Source organism: Sinocyclocheilus grahami, unplaced genomic scaffold (genome assembly GCF_001515645.1).
Source record: "Sinocyclocheilus grahami isolate Dianchi unplaced genomic scaffold, SAMN03320097.WGS_v1.1 scaffold312.1, whole genome shotgun sequence".
In the NCBI taxonomy this organism is placed as follows: Eukaryota; Metazoa; Chordata; class Actinopteri; order Cypriniformes; family Cyprinidae; genus Sinocyclocheilus; species Sinocyclocheilus grahami.
In genome coordinates, this window is record NW_015505491.1 from 555048 (window position 1) to 571491 (window position 16444).

Consider the following 16444-nt stretch of genomic DNA (forward strand, 5'->3'; position numbering starts at 1 on the left):
TTATATCCCCCCCCCCCCAGAACAGCTGCAGAAAGACTCAGGCTTTACCGCACACACCACCGAGGGCCATTTTCCGCTCTTCAGGGCCTCTCGGACGGCTGGGGAGCGATGTGGCACCACTTGTTTTCTCTGTTGTGATTTATCTGGGCTGTATGGCTGAATGAACGTTGATGTAACAGCTGACGTTTCAATCGGCCCTAATGATCGACCGAGGCATGAGGTTTAATCGAGGCAGGGTGTTCTTTTGTTTTTTTTCCAAAATAGATTTTGGTTTGGCCATAAATGGAAATAAATGCAGTGCAGTTTTCACTGCTGAGGGAGAATGCAGTAAAAATGAATAGCGCTGTTTATTTGCACGTTGGCTATGTTGTTTTAAACTGTAAAAAATTTATATTTGTAAATAAATCAAAATTACAGTACATTTTAGAAGTGCTATTTCAGTTTTTCATGTTTAATGCAATGTATTACTTGCCGTTTCTTTACAACTGTAACATTTGCTAGCAATTTCTAAATAAAACAATTTTTCTACACCAATTATTTTTATTTTTTCAGTAATAGCACTTGATAATCAAGCTAATCAGCTAAAGGTGTCCACAAATTAAAACATTTTCCTGCTCTAGCAGCATAAGTGAATAAGTTGCAGGTTTTGCACTGAAACACCACATGCTATTTTTTTTTGTGAATTCATCCTTAATAGTAAACAAATTTGGGTGCATTAATGAAGCAAATTTCTGCATAAATCATTCAGAAAACCATTCATATGTATATAAAGCCAGTTTGCATTCAGTGCAAAAAGTGTGTTGATTTTTGCACTGAATTAAACCATGTGCTGTGCTGATTAGTCTCTGAGTGTTTTCGTAGTTCTTTTAAATGGCATGATCTCATGTTTATCAGGGACACAAAGTTAAAGTGCGGTCGTGGCGGTTCGAAACGCTGAAGTCGGAGCTTCTTTGCTCTGGTAGGTTTACTCGAGTTCTCTTGGACTCCTCATCTTGTCTTGAAGTCTCTTAAGCAAGCAGCCGCCGATCGATGCGCCTGATCAGCGATATTCTCTCAGGGTTGCGTTGGCTAAGTGCTCTCAGTGTTGTTGCTAATTAAAACCCAGGCAGTAAAAAAACCCACCGTCACCTGCTTTCTGCTCCACCTGACGATCTGCAGCCGTATGCTGGAGACACGCCATAGCAAGACTTAATGAGCAGTTTTTCTGCTAGTTATTTTTAGCAGCAAATATACAAATATATTTACTGTATCTGTATGTTTTATTTATTCATATATAGTTTTCAGTATTTTATAGTTTCAGTATTTGTGGCTATATATGTTTGTGTGTGTGTGTGTGTGTGTGTGTGTGTGTGTATGTATAATATGGGTTAAAGGGGTTTTCAAGCATCGAAGTACAAAATTTAATACAGCTTAAATAAAATTTCCCCTGTAGAATAGAATGTGTCCTGTTTAATTGGGGTTTTTTTCTGAACAAAAAATAGACTATCATACAATTTTACCATGATTTACAGAAGACACCCACTAAAATGTCATTCAGTATAACAACAGTTCATATACCTAAAATTTTGTCAGGCATATTTACAACCAGAATCAATAAGATGACATTAAAAGACTATTTAAGAATCACAGTGCAGCCCCAAAATGCTAATTAATTGTCATTTTTAATCTTTTTTCTTTCTTTTAAAAATGGGTTTTACCCATTTGTCAGCATGAAGTTTTTAATCCATTTAAAATACAAAAAAATGGTGTGGTCATCTTTTATATATTTTTTATAAGTACAGGTTTTTTTCAACACATTTTGACATTATTTTCACAAAAATGAATTGAAACATTAAAGTAGACACTTGCATTGAATATGCTTTCTTTGTATGTGAAATCACTGCAGTAAATGTAATTTGATGTAAATTTAATTTTATATATATATATATATAGCAGCTAACTAACTGTGTGTGTGTGTGTAATTTATTTCTAATATCAGTTAATAAAAATTATATACATCGCATTTCTTCATCATTCACATTTTATATATTCACATATATATATGTGTGTGTGTATATTATTGCTCTTTTGTTGATTTTGATTGCTTCCATTGTCCTCATTTGTAAGTCACTTTGGATAAAAGCGTCTGCTAAATATCTAAATGTAAATGTATATTGTGGCTGTCACAAAACAAAAAGTCAGTGTTTGATGAGAAAAGAGGAACTCTTGTTATCTTTCTTTTTCTTGGTATGGCCTCATCAGCAATGAAATGAGTGCTTGTGGAGAGAGCGATGCGCTTGTGTTGTCATCATCTTTGTCAGTGTGATGTTCAGATGGTGTCAGTCGTGATTGGCCGTGTTTTTTCCAGGAGTGCTGTGGAGTGTGCAGCAAATTATAGATCTGGATTTAAGTTCATTTCCATTGGGTCAGGAAAGATGTTATCAGGATTGCTGGTGGACAAAGCGACACTATAACATCATCTTCATCTGTAATCGTCTCTTGAGACGTTCAAATGATGTCAGTGGTGATTGGGCATATTTTGCCACGAGTGCTATTGAGTTTGCAAACGATCGATTTTCTTATGGCAAAAAAAGATGCAAGTTTTGTTAGAGTATAAACAAATACTCTTTTCCTGATATAGATGTTGTTTCTATTGCTGTTTCCCACAGTACTGGTATGAAGGGAATGAGATGGGAGACCTGCCTGTGGATTTCTCCATCGTATGGGACGGTGACTTTCCCATCGACAAGCCGTCATCCATGCGAGGTAAGAAATCTCACACTTCACCTTCAGCCCCCTAGTGGCATTTTTAAAGCTAAAGAGAAGAAATATTGAAGCTATCCTCTCTACATTCATATTTTATCGACGTTCCCGGTGTCCTCTTGATGTGGGAAGGGTGTTACCTTCGTGTAAAGTAGAACTTAATGCATCTTTTATTTTATTTTATCTGGATATCTGTTCAAACACACTTAGTCTGTCAGGTGTTCTCTCAGTCGCCGTGGTATATTTTATTGATAACAGGGCGCCTGCCTGCTTCAGCCTCATATAACCTCACATTACTGCGGAGGATGGTATGGAGTCCGCGTCCGTCAGCTTTTAACCCGTCCACAGCGCTGTCCGTTTGCATTTACTTTGAGCGCTTTGAGAAGTAAGAGTGGAAAGACCTCCTGGAGTCGATATATATATATATCTCTTGAGGAGACCTTCATCAGGTGTGCTATTACAGAGTGTTTCTGTGCTTTCAGAGGCGAGGGAGGAATAGAAAGTCACAGCTCACTGTGTATCTGCAGATATACAATCTGTGTGGTAAATTATTGGTGTTGTGTGTTTGTTAGGCCGTGATCATGTTTTCAGTGGCCTGTTATTCTGAGCTCAGATGGGCAATTTAGCCTCGAGATCCACCTTCCCACAGCTGCCTTCAAAGATACCTCATTTTGGCCAAAATCCAAGCCACCATGACTTGTATTCTTTTTCCAGTAGAAAATCCCAGAATGTGAAGCTTTTTGTCCGAGATGACAGACAAAGTTTAGGGAAATATCCATATGTAATGTAAAATATTATACAAATATTTATAAATATTACATTATTTTGTTATATCATATAATTTTTTATTGTTTTTAATATTTTAAGTGTACATAAAAAATTATAAATTAATATTATATAAATAAATATAGCATTTTATGTAATAGTTTTATTTCATTTTATAATTTCATATTTATTTATTTAATATTTATAAATATATTATTAATAGTATAATATTATTAATGAATATAATATAAGTGTATTATAGTATTAAAACACATTTAAGTATGTTATATTTTGATATTGATATATTTTGATATTTTAAATGCCTATGTGTAATATAATAAAATAAAATATTAAACCCCATAATATAATATAATATACTGTATTTATAAATATTATATTTTTATTAGTGCTGTCAAACGATTAATCGCATTCAAAATAAAAGTTTTTGTTTGCATAATATATGTTTGTGTTCTGTGTATATTTATTATGTATATATAAATACACAAACATACAGTATATATTTTGAAATTATTTAGATGTATTTACATGTCTATATTTATATTCTTATAATTTATATTATAAATAAATATATTTAATATATAAACATAACATATTTTTTCTGAAATATATACATGCATGTGTGTGTATTTATATATACATAATAAATATACACAGCACACATACATATATTATGTAAACAAACTTTTATTTTGGATGCGATTAATCGTTTGACAGCACTAATTTTTATAACTAATAATATAAATCCTATTTGTAATATAAATATTGTTACAAAAAGTAGGCAGCAAAACTGGATACCTCATAAGCTTGAATATGACATTTTCTAAATATTCAAAAATACCGGTCAATATTTCCAGATTTTCTATACTATGAACATGTCTGACTGACCTTTTTAAACATTCAAATAATTTCTTTTATATACATTATTTGCTTCTAGATGGGGGTTATTTTAAGATTTTCGATACGAATATATTTATTTACTACTGAAAAAGGTTTAATAAGATGAGCATATGTTTAGTCTCTGTGCAAAAATGAGTTTCTACTTGTGACCAGCATTTCAAATCACTCACATGCTGTTCTATATCTGTTAGGATGCTGTCTGTGTAGACCGTAACCAGCGAGTGAGCTCACTAGAGTTTGGAACAGAGCCACTGTGTATAGAATTGAATCTCTACACCCACAACAGCAGAACGCCTTGGTTTTCTGCTTCCTCGAGGCCTCGGGTCAGAGTTATTAGTGTGTGTGGGCAGCACATGAATCACGGCACAGTGAAAGCAGGCGTGGGTTTCGCCTCGGCTACCTTCCCCTTACAGTTCAATTATCGATTGGCACCGCACAGCTGGCACCACTCCAAACATGGCCTGCGTTTAACTGCCCAGCTGAGAGTACGGCTATATTCTCACTCTCTGTGTGTGTGTGTGTGTGTGTGTGTGTGTGTGTGTGTGGAGACGCAGCTCTCCTGTATAAGTGTGAAGCTCAGAGGGACAGAGGGACACTCTGTCTGAAGGCAGACAGCATGTTTGAGTGTGGCTGGTGTTTGGCCGATAAGAAGTGTCTCCTGAAGCAACACTGTCCATCACCCGAACACAACTGGATGCATCAGGGACGCCGCAACGTACGCTGCAGCCATCCCCGAATCACTAAGGTAACACACACACACACACACCATCTGAAAGCCATCCTTGTGTTCAGATGAGCCTTAACTAAAACATTAAAGTAAACAGTGAGGAAATACATGAATTATGTTAGGGACACTGGGTAGGTGGCAAATAAGTTCTGTCAAGAATGAAAGTCATTTTATTTTATTTATGTGTCAAGAATGAAAGTCATTTTATAATATTATTGTTTTATTATAAATAATTTTTTTTAAATATTTTATTTTTATTTTATTTGTTTGCTTATTCATCTTTGTTTATTTTGTTACTTTATTTTTAGTGCTGTCAAATGATTAATCGCATCCAAAATAAGTTTTTGTTTACATAATATATGTATGTGCACTGTGTATATTTATTATGTAAGGAATAATTGACGACGGGCCGTTGAATTATTCGAAAAATAATGCACACCCGAGGTGGTGATGCGGCCACGATGCATTATTTTTCTAATAATTCAATTATTCGTAGTCAATTATTCCTCTTATACTATGGTTAGCACACCTCAAGACATCGATCAGATGATATATTTAAAGGGATTCATCCGGTTTTTGTACTTAAATCGCTATTGTGAGTAGGATTAAGTTATTAGAAAGAGAGCGAGAGAGGCAGAGACACACAGAGAAAGAAAGAGAGAGAGAGAGAGCTTTTGTGAATTAGGCTACCTCTGTGCGTCCCTCAACAGTGTTCTGCAGCAGCGTCTCTAAACAGCTCTGTTATTACCTCGCTAGTGAGAAATGTCATGTGTAGCCTTTAAGTTGCTACCCTATATAGGCTAACTGATCAAATCGTCAGGGCAGCGCTGACCGTAGTGTGCGAGCACGTGTGATTACAGTAATTCCTGTGTGCTGTATAGGTACTGTATGCTCATTTCCGTTATTACAGTTAACAATGCGAAGTGATATGGAACTGTAGATTCAAGCATTCAACGGCCCCGTAGTATTAGTATATATAAATACACACACATACAGTATATATTTTGAAAATATGTACGTTTATACATTTATATGTTCATATGATTATATTTTATATTATATATAAATATATTTTATATGTAAACAACATATTTTTCTTAAATATATACATGCATGTGTTTGTATTTATATATACATAATAAATATACACAGTACACACACATATATTATGAAAACAAAAACATTTATTTTGGATGCGATTAATCGTTTGACAGCACTACTTTTTTTGGAATCACAGTATTTATTTTGTCTTTATTCATCTTTATTATTTACCTCAATTGTTTACATTTTTAGATTTATAATTATTTATTTAATTACCTTTATTTATCTTTATTATTTATTTATTGTTGAATTTGTCTTTTTACCCATTTGTTTACCTTTTTTTTTTAAATGTAGAACATATTTATTTATATCTTTATTATTTATCTTTACTTTTGTAACGTTTTGTAGCTTTAAAATGTTCATTTATTCATTTTCATCATCTCAGTTTTTGCCATTTAAAAAAAAAATATATATATTTATTAATCATTATTTATCTGTATGATTTATTTATTCATCAATCTATCTGTAGTAGGTTTTTTAAACCATTTTCAGACATAAAAATGTTAAATTTATTATTAATTTACTATTTTTAGAATACATTTTTGTATTTATTTTCATTTATTAACATTTTTCTATATTCCTTTTTCTTCATTAAAGATGTTTTGTCTGACTTTTCTAGCTTCTGTATGTAATTTTTCATAAATTGTCCCTCAAATATGGTTAAAAGCACAAATGAAATAGACAATCCTCCTGCATGACAAATATCCCAGACTGCACCTTTCAAAGTGGTGACCTTTAAAGCTCTTAGAATTTGTTTCTTGTATATCCTCCAACGAGAAGCTGTCATCTCTGTCTTCATAGATCCGGCCACTGACGGGGCCGAAGGAGGGCGGCACACGTGTGACCATCGAAGGAGAGAATCTGGGGCTGCAGGTTCGAGAGATCACGCATGTGCGTGTGGCGGGAGTTCGCTGCAACCCTGCTGCGTCTGAATACATCAGCGCTGAGAGGTGGGTTATGCTTCCCGTGTTGCTAGTTAATTTGAACTGGTGTTTGGACAATGCTTAGTGCAGGAGTGATTTCTGGGTTTGTTCTTGGCCTGCAGGATCGTGTGTGATATGGAGGAATCTCTGATGTCGAGTCCCCCTGGTGGTCCAGTGGAGCTGTGTATCGGTGACTGCAGCGCTGAGTATCGAACCCAGTCGTCTCAGATGTACTCTTTTGTGGTACGTCCTCTACTTCTTTGTTTAGGAAAGGGACAATGTTATATTAAGACATCTTGGCTGTCTCTGAAACTTGAAGAATGTTGCTTTATCAGGCAACATATGGAGAAAGGAAGGCATCAAAACAAATCCTAATTCGCCATTCAGCGAGTGGACAGAATAAATGTCAAAGTGGTTGGAAAAAATGTCCATTTGTATTTATTTATTTAGAATATTTAATGACTACAGTGCTTATTTAATTTTATAAAAAATAGGTTAGGTATGTTAAAAAAATATGTATTTTATTTTTTAAATTTAATTTGTATTTATTTAAACCATTATTTATAATGATTTATGTTATGTATAATTTTAGAATAGAAAAATGTCTTTTAAATATGTATCTTTATCATTTGTTTACCATTTTAGTATTCATTCATTCATTCATAATTCATTTATATTTTTTATTTTATTTATTATTTCTATTTTTTTTTTTTACCATTTTTAGAATAGAAAATTTTATTTTAAATATGTATCTTTATAATGTATCATTTCTATTATTTGTTTACCATTTTAGTATTAATTAATATTTTATTTAATAAAATATTTTTATTATTTATTATTTAAAAAATTATTATTTAGAATCACAATAATTTTTTTACTGTTTTTATCTACAAATTCATTTATTTATCTTTATATTTAATGACAACCGTGCTTATATTTAATTGGAAAGATCATTTTAATTTTAATTTATTCCATTTCTGCCGGAAATAAGCATTGTAATTACTAAACACTCTATGGGTTATTTCTAAACTCATTTGAATTTGTTCTAGAATATTAAATGTGATGACATCTTGCTTTTTAAAGCAGTTTCCAGGTGCCTTCATACACAAAACGGCACCTGACTGGCCAGCGAGGCGGCTGCCTTCGATTTTACACCTAGCGGTTATATTTTAATCGTTCTTTTCATATCGATTCCCTTATCGCTGCTAACATTTTGTTTGGGGTGATTTACGCGCAGCTAATCAATACGAATCCATCCTTTGAGACTCAGCCAATCCGATTTTGCGCTTGAAACCGATGAATCGTTAGGATTCCCACTCCTCCATCCCATTAGCCAATCAAATCAACTTGTGGAGCCCATGTGATAATGTAGTTGAAGGAAAGGGGAATGTAAAGAATGACACAATTACCCCTTCCTCCCCGCTGAGTTTTGAGTGGTGCCCAGCAGGAATAGGGCATTAGTCTATTATCCCAAGCCCAGGAGCTTTACACACACACACACACACACACACATATATATATATAAATGGATGACCCTGCCTGGATTCCCTCAACATCTAATCAATAGCGTCCAGGCAGCTTCAGTCGTGCAGAAGGGTAAAGCAAATGAAAACACGCACTCTGACCAATTACACAGGTATGCAACTAATTACTGCGAGAGGACGGCGCCTGACAGGTCCTGCGCCGAAACAAACGAGCCCTGCATGGCGCGAGAGCAAACAGGACATTTCTATTACAGTGATGAGTGTAATCTCTTCATGTAGTACCAGAATGAGGAAAGCAAGCGCTCGCTTGAGCATCCGTCCGTCTGTTCTAAAGTTAGCGCTGCTTTTCTCGTCCCCCTAGACTCCGAGTTTTAACCGGGTGCGGCCGGAGAAAGGACCCGTGTCCGGCGGGACCAGGCTGACTATCTCAGGCCGACATCTGGACGCCGGGAGCGCCGTGACCGTGTTTTTGGCCCAGGAAGAGTGTCTGTTTGTCAGGTGAGCAGCGTTTCTGTCAGCTCTTAACTTTACTGCATAACAAAAAATTAAGGGGTTTTAAATGTGCTAAATTGTAATAAAAAAAGTCATAATACTACAAATCTGAATGTTCTTAAACATTTTCAATTTAAAATATAGTATTCTTTTTTAAATGCTTTATTTTGAAAATATTTAACGTAAAAAATATAAAATAATTACTTCATGCATATATATTCAGACAATTTTCATGAAATATAAATTCTGCACATCAAATTATGTTGATCATTTTTGGTAAATTCATTTTTCTGTGCCTTCATCTGTAAACAGGGCAAGAACCTCATGCCTCCTGCTCCTGGCAACGCCCGCCTGAATTACAGCGTGATGATTGGAGAAACGCCCTGTCTGTTAACAGTCTCTGAATCTCAGCTGCTCTGTGATTCGCCGGATCTGACCGGAGAACAGCGAGTGATGGTGAGGATCGTGCAGCTATGACATTTCCCCATTATGCATTATAAACAGCTAATCTATAAGAAGCCTCTCGTGCAGCTGAAGAGCAAAACATGCTCACCTCTCGTTGCACTGACTGAGAATTTACGGCTCCTTATTTATTGTATATCAACCAATAAAGGTGGCAGAAAATGAATGGATGGCTGCAAGATGGCAAAAATGCTGAATGTTTGGTTTGCATGGACTCGGGCATTGTGCCTCTCATTTAATCAATCTCATAATAAGCCACTGCCGCATGGCCATTTTTTACCTTAATGCCAAAACGGAAAGCATAAAGGTCAACTGGAAGTGGCTCGCCGTACATTAAGTACTTATTAGGATTAAAAGGAGCGCTGATACAAGCAATTTCCCCCGTAATCTAGCTATCTGCTCTCCCGGCAGCTCAAACAATTATTACAAACAGCAGACAGGAATCCTTCATAACCTTCCTGAGCCCTGACATATGCTTAGAAAGAGCATTTGAGACATGTTCAGCCCCCTTTATTGATAATAACGGCTTTCAGTTATGGTCATTGCTCAGGAAAACCTCACTATTATTTTTGCTCATACTTGTATTAGTCATTTGAACAAAGTCTTGACCCTAAGTATTCAACTTTAACACGTTTTATCCTGCACCGTTTGTGCTACAGTCATGAATGATGCCAATTCAATATTTTAAATATGACTGAATCAATATGTATATATGAAGGATTAAACGGGAACAAATTACAAATGCTTAATATAAAGTTATAAGCCTGACAATGTAATGTGTATGTTAATGTATGTGTATGTTCAGAATTATATAATGTACATGAATATGTATATATTTTCAGACTTATAATTTATGGATGGATGGATAGATAAAATAAATGCATGCACACTTTTAATTATTTAATTTCTAGTTTTTAACGAAAATTATATTTGGAAATAAGAAATTTCTGTAAAAAAAAAAATATATATATATATATATATATATATATACGATCACACACACATCAGGATAATAATAATGCATTTTATTTATCATGCACTTTTCTTAACCCAAAGCGCTACAACAACAAGCGTAATAGTATGCTACAATAAGCAACACAAAAAAGAAACTATATAAAACAAACTCAATTACAGTAAGCAGTTTTCAAAAGATGAGTCTTTAAAGATTTCTTAAAACAGTTCAAGGTCGGAGAATCTCTAATTCCTGCTGGTAGAGCATTCCACAATCGTGGAGCTGAGACAGAGAAAGCTCTACGACCCATAGAGTTTAATTTATATGCAGGCTGCTGAAGGATACACGACCTAGCAGAGCGCAAAGGGATAAATAAATAAAGCCTAAATGTATTAGTAACTATTAGACTTCTATGAATTAGAAGGGTTAGTCTGAAAATATAGATTTAATGTGTATAATGTATATAATATTTATTTAATAATGTATATAAATGTAATATTAAATACTGGTGTGTGTGTGCATATATACACACATATATAGATATACATACATACACTAATTAATATTTAATGCAGTTAAAAAATATTTAAATAATAATATATAAAATGTAACTGAATCGTTCTGAATGTGTGCAAGTATCGCTTCTAAATCAAATCAGTGAAACGTGAATTGAATCGATTTGCTATCAACATAAAGATTCACACCTCTGAACTACATAGCAACACCCCAGTGCACACTCTAGCATCATGACATGAATTTTGGTTATTAAATCGCTGAGTGTTTTGCCAACACTGTTTCCTGAATACAAACCTTGTTGCAGTAATTACTTTCAGAACTGATCAATAGCATCACAACAAGTCAATTCTAATCAAATCCAGGACCTGTTCCTCTCCATGTAAGGTATACATTCACATTATGCCACTGAATTTAATCCAACACCTTCCTGTTTGATTGATTATCACTAACTCTGTGGACACAAAGATTATTTGTATCAAAGAGCCGATTATTCAGTTGAGTTCCAGTTTGTGAATCCACAGTGTAGAGAAACACCCATAAAAAAGGGAAAAAAGAATGAGAGAGAGAGAGAGAGAGACATAGTTGGATCTAAGAGTGCCGGGATCACTCAGCTAATGACCTGACACATATCGACAGCGCTCCAGAATTCACTTTGTTCCCCTCTATCACCGAGTCTCAATAATTCATGCAGCCACGCGGGGCCCGAGCAGCCGCAGAAAGGTGAAACTCGTTAGGACAGACGGCTGGATGCCGTGTTTAATTGGTCCTCGAATAGTGCAAGGCTGAGCTCCCGGTGCCATGCCTCAGTCAGACCCCAGTCTCTAAGTAGACCTCTATTACCTGCTGATTTCTGCCTAATTGCCTGCACACCTGTGCCAAAGTGACTTTTTGAAGTAATTTGATGTGGATTAGTGGTCACGGTGTCTGACGGAGGCGTGAGCGTTTGTTCTCTCGCCGCAGGTGGAGGAACGCCACGTGAACGTGTCGAACGAGTGCATAATTCTGCGGTAATTCTAATTGCGAGCTGATTTAATTCAAGAAGAAACAGTATGAGTGCCCTCAGCCAATCAAAAGCCCTCATTATGACCCACTAAAGCCGGCAGGGTCGTTAGATTGAAGGGCCTGGCGCTCAACCTATTCTAATAGTTTCTTTTGTCTATGTGTGTAGATCCTCGTGGGCGGCCTGGAATATTCTCCTGGAATGCTTCACATCTATTCCGACAGCACTCTCACGCTGCCTGCCATCATCGGGATCGGAGCCGGCGGCGGTGTCCTCCTCATCGCCATCATCGCCGTGCTCATCGCATACAAGCGCAAGACGCGGGACGCCGACCGCACGCTTAAACGCCTACAGTTGCAGATGGACAATCTGGAGTCCCGTGTCGCGCTAGAGTGCAAGGAAGGTAAGATTTGGGGGTAGTTCAGCATCTGTGGCGCATATGGCCCATGCCAAGCTGTTTCAGACAGGTGTGGAGAGTGTTTTAATGAGCTACTAATGGTTTTAACCCGTAGGATAAATCAAACGGAGCTGTGATGTATTATTTTATTGTGCGCTTGGTCTCCCGTGGGCACCAAACGGGAGCGAGTCGGATGCGTTCTCGCACTGCAGTAGCCTGGATTCTTGCAGAGTTTGACGCAGTCTTTGTGGAGGGATTGAACTGGGTCATGACGTCATAATGTCCTCATCCTTTGATACCGGTTTTATTCACGGCTTTAAAAGGATCTGTAGCTCAGGCAGACACGGTGCTGTGTTATTTATGCATTTGTTAAAAGAATGCCATGAGATACTGGAATGAATGCAACTTTCTGTTTATGCGATTTTATAGTTTTTTCATTTCTGTGTCTTTTGTCAGTGGGCATAGTTTCCCAGAGACTGAAACTGTTTGCATTCATTCCAGAAGTGCTGTCATATATATATATATATATATAGAGAGAGAGAGAGAGAGAGAGAGAAAGAGAAAACAATTTTGATCAATGTAAGATGCATTAACTTGATCAAAAGTGTCAATAAAGACGTTTATAATGTTATAAAAGATTCCCATTTCAAACAAATACTTTTATTTTAAACTTTGCTAATCAAAGAATCCTGAAAAAAAACAATCACTATTTCCACAAAAATATTAAGCAGCACAACTGTTTTCGATATTGATTGTTGCAAAGGAAACCAATTCAATTAAAATCATGTTTAGTTGATTAGAACTCCCTAATATATTTCAGTGTTTCTAGCTCAAGATGCGAAATGACACAAAATAACCATTTCTTACCATATTGTAGCTAATGCCAGTAATCTAAAAATCATTTCTGTGTCTTTTGTCAGTGGGCATAGTTTCCCAGAGACTGAAACTGTTTGCATTCATTCCAGAAGTGCTGTCATATATATATATATATATATATATAGAGAGAGAGAGAGAGAGAGAGAGAGAAAGAGAAAACAATTTTGATCAATGTAAGATGCATTAACTTGATCAAAAGTGTCAATAAAGACGTTTATAATGTTATAAAAGATTCCCATTTCAAACAAATACTTTTATTTTAAACTTTGCTAATCAAAGAATCCTGAAAAAAAACAATCACTATTTCCACAAAAATATTAAGCAGCACAACTGTTTTCGATATTGATTGTTGCAAAGGAAACCAATTCAATTAAAATCATGTTTAGTTGATTAGAACTCCCTAATATATTTCAGTGTTTCTAGCTCAAGATGCGAAATGACACAAAATAACCATTTCTTACCATATTGTAGCTAATGCCAGTAATCTAAAAATATGGTGAAATATCCCCTTAGTATATCTGTCTGTCACAGCTTATGAGGTGTTCTTCAGTCTGATGGATGCGTATCTCTTCTGTTCTTTATTACTCTCAGCATTCGCTGAGCTGCAGACAGACATCCAAGAGCTGACAAACGACATGGACGGTGTGAAGATCCCTTTCCTGGAGTATCGTACCTACACCATGAGAGTGATGTTCCCTGGCATCGAAGAACACCCGGTTCTAAAGGAGCTGGACGTAAGGGAACTTTTAAAATCTCCTGTTTTGTTTCTCTGTCACCAGGTGTCATCTGTCACTCGCAAGTGCCAATAAGTAGGTTGCCACAACTCATAGACCATTTTCTTTTAATCCTCCTGCCAAAAAAAGAAAGCAGAAAAAAACCTAGATGTGCTTTAAAAAGATCCCCTAAGCTCTGAAGCTACAGTACTGCTGTCTCAGTAGTGAGCTTCAGAGTGAACGCCCCTCTTTCAGCATGCTTTTTAATTAAAACCTCAGGCAGAATGAAATCAGCAGCCCTGCAAGGCCCTGGTGGAATAGCCGTCTAGAGACGTGCCTTACCAAAAAATGTTTTGAAAATAGTCAGCAAAGAACAATTAAATCTCACCGCAGCAGAGCTTTTTTTCCAAGTATGCATTCAGGCAACAATTGTTGTTGCGCATGTTTCTCTCATCTCCTTCCTGTCTGACTTTTCCATTCGTGTTTTTGTTCTCCTGCTTTTTCTTTCGTTTAATCAAATGTTCCCTCTCCTCTTAGTCTCCGGCTAATGTGGAGAAGGCCCTGCGCTTGTTCAGTCAACTGCTGCACAACAAGATGTTCCTGCTGACCTTCATCCACACGCTGGAGGCTCAAAGGTCCTTCTCCATGCGGGATCGCGGCAATGTGGCCTCCCTACTCATGGCGGCACTGCAGGGACGGATGGAGTATGCCACTGTGGTTCTCAAACAGCTTCTTGCTGACCTGATCGAAAAGAACCTGGAGAACCGTAACCATCCCAAACTACTGCTTAGACGGTAAGAGATGGTAATTGTGGAGCATAACAATTCCTCCAGTGTTACTATATGATTTATCACCACACTTGTTAAAAATTAGCAAGGACCTAGCAACCCCCAGAACATACTGCATAACAACATCCTAGAAAACAACCAGAACACCTCAGCAACTACATAGCAATGCCCTAGAAACCCCAAAAACACTTTAGCAACTACATAACACTACCCTAGCAACACCCCAGAACATTTCAGCTACTGCAGAACAACGCCCTAGCAAACACCCAGAATGCCTTAGCAACTCCCCAGAACACCTTAGCAACTGCATAGCAATGCCCTGGAAACTACTCAGAATACCTTACAACACTACATTACCACGTAGCAGCATGCAAAAAACACCCTAAACAAAATACACACTAAATACTGCACCCTAAACATCCTAGCAACTACCCAGAATGCCTTAGCAACTGCATAGCAATGCCCTGGAAATCACTCAGAATACCTTACAACACTACATTAGCACATAGCAGCATGAAAAAAACACCCTAAACAAAATACACCCGAAATACTGCATAGCAACACCCTAGCAATGCCCTAGCAACCCCCAGCAACTGCACAGCAGCATGCAAAAAAAAACATGCAGACAACCTTATCAACTGTACAGAAAGGCCCTAGCAACCACCCAGAACGCCTTAAAGGGTTAGTTCACCCAAAAATGAAAATTAGGCTGTTTTTTACTCACCCCCGAGGCATCCTAGGTGTATATGACTTTCATCTTTCGGACGAATCCAGTCGGAGTTATATAAAAAAATTGTCCTTGCTATTCCAAGCTCTATCATTGCAGTCAGCGGATGTTGCAGTGCTTCAGTCCAAAAGAAGTGAAATAAAAAGCGCCCATCCATAAAAATAAAGTGTCTCACACGGCTCCGGGGGGGGTGAACAAAGGCCTCCTGTAGCGAATCCATGCGTTTTTGTAAAAAAAAGATCCTTATTCAAAACTTAATAATCACTTTAATCTAGCTTGCGCCAATAGTTGTACACTGGAAGCAGCTCTGGGAGCATGATGTATGAGTTCAGCGTTGCGCATGCGCCGGTGAGTCTCGTGAAAACCAACGTTTGTTAACTGGAGCAAAGGAAGCAAAGTTTCCTTACTTTAGCAAAGGAAAACCAGTCTCCTCTTGGCTTATATCGAAATCATCTGACATTCTTCTTTACAAATCCTCGTTTTGTACTTCTAATTAGTGACTGTTGTTTTTGATCTCTCCCATGAGCTTCCGCGTTCGTCACTTCTGAGCGGCGCATGCGCAACGCTGATCTCATACGTCATCCGCCCGGAGCTGCAACCACCCAAAACACTTTAGCAACCACATAGCAACATGCTAAAAACCACTCAGAACACATTAACAACCACCTAGCAATACCATAGCAACTGTTCAGAACACACAACATAATCATCACTCATGAATTGCGTTTGTTTTTGCAGAACCGAGTCTGTGGCTGAGAAGATGCTCACTAACTGGTTCACGTTCCTCCTGCACCGCTTCCTCAAGGTTTGTGATGTTTTTTCTAACAAAAACATTCAGTCAGTTTTAATAACATGCTATGC

General features: G+C 36.9%; 1 protein-coding gene across 1 annotated transcript in view; it reads left to right on the forward strand.

Annotated features, from left to right (window-relative positions):
• LOC107601745 (plexin A3-like) overlaps window positions 1–16444 on the forward strand; it is a 186457-nt gene that overhangs the window by 151556 nt on the left and 18457 nt on the right. Inside the window, exons 10-19 of the mRNA XM_016294030.1 lie at window positions 2649–2745; window positions 4980–5170; window positions 7055–7203; window positions 7299–7419; window positions 9022–9153; window positions 9465–9608; window positions 12251–12485; window positions 13947–14089; window positions 14606–14862; window positions 16322–16388. Coding sequence (XP_016149516.1) covers window positions 2649–2745; window positions 4980–5170; window positions 7055–7203; window positions 7299–7419; window positions 9022–9153; window positions 9465–9608; window positions 12251–12485; window positions 13947–14089; window positions 14606–14862; window positions 16322–16388 — 1536 coding nt within the window. The remainder of the gene's footprint in view (window positions 1–2648; window positions 2746–4979; window positions 5171–7054; window positions 7204–7298; window positions 7420–9021; window positions 9154–9464; window positions 9609–12250; window positions 12486–13946; window positions 14090–14605; window positions 14863–16321; window positions 16389–16444) is intronic.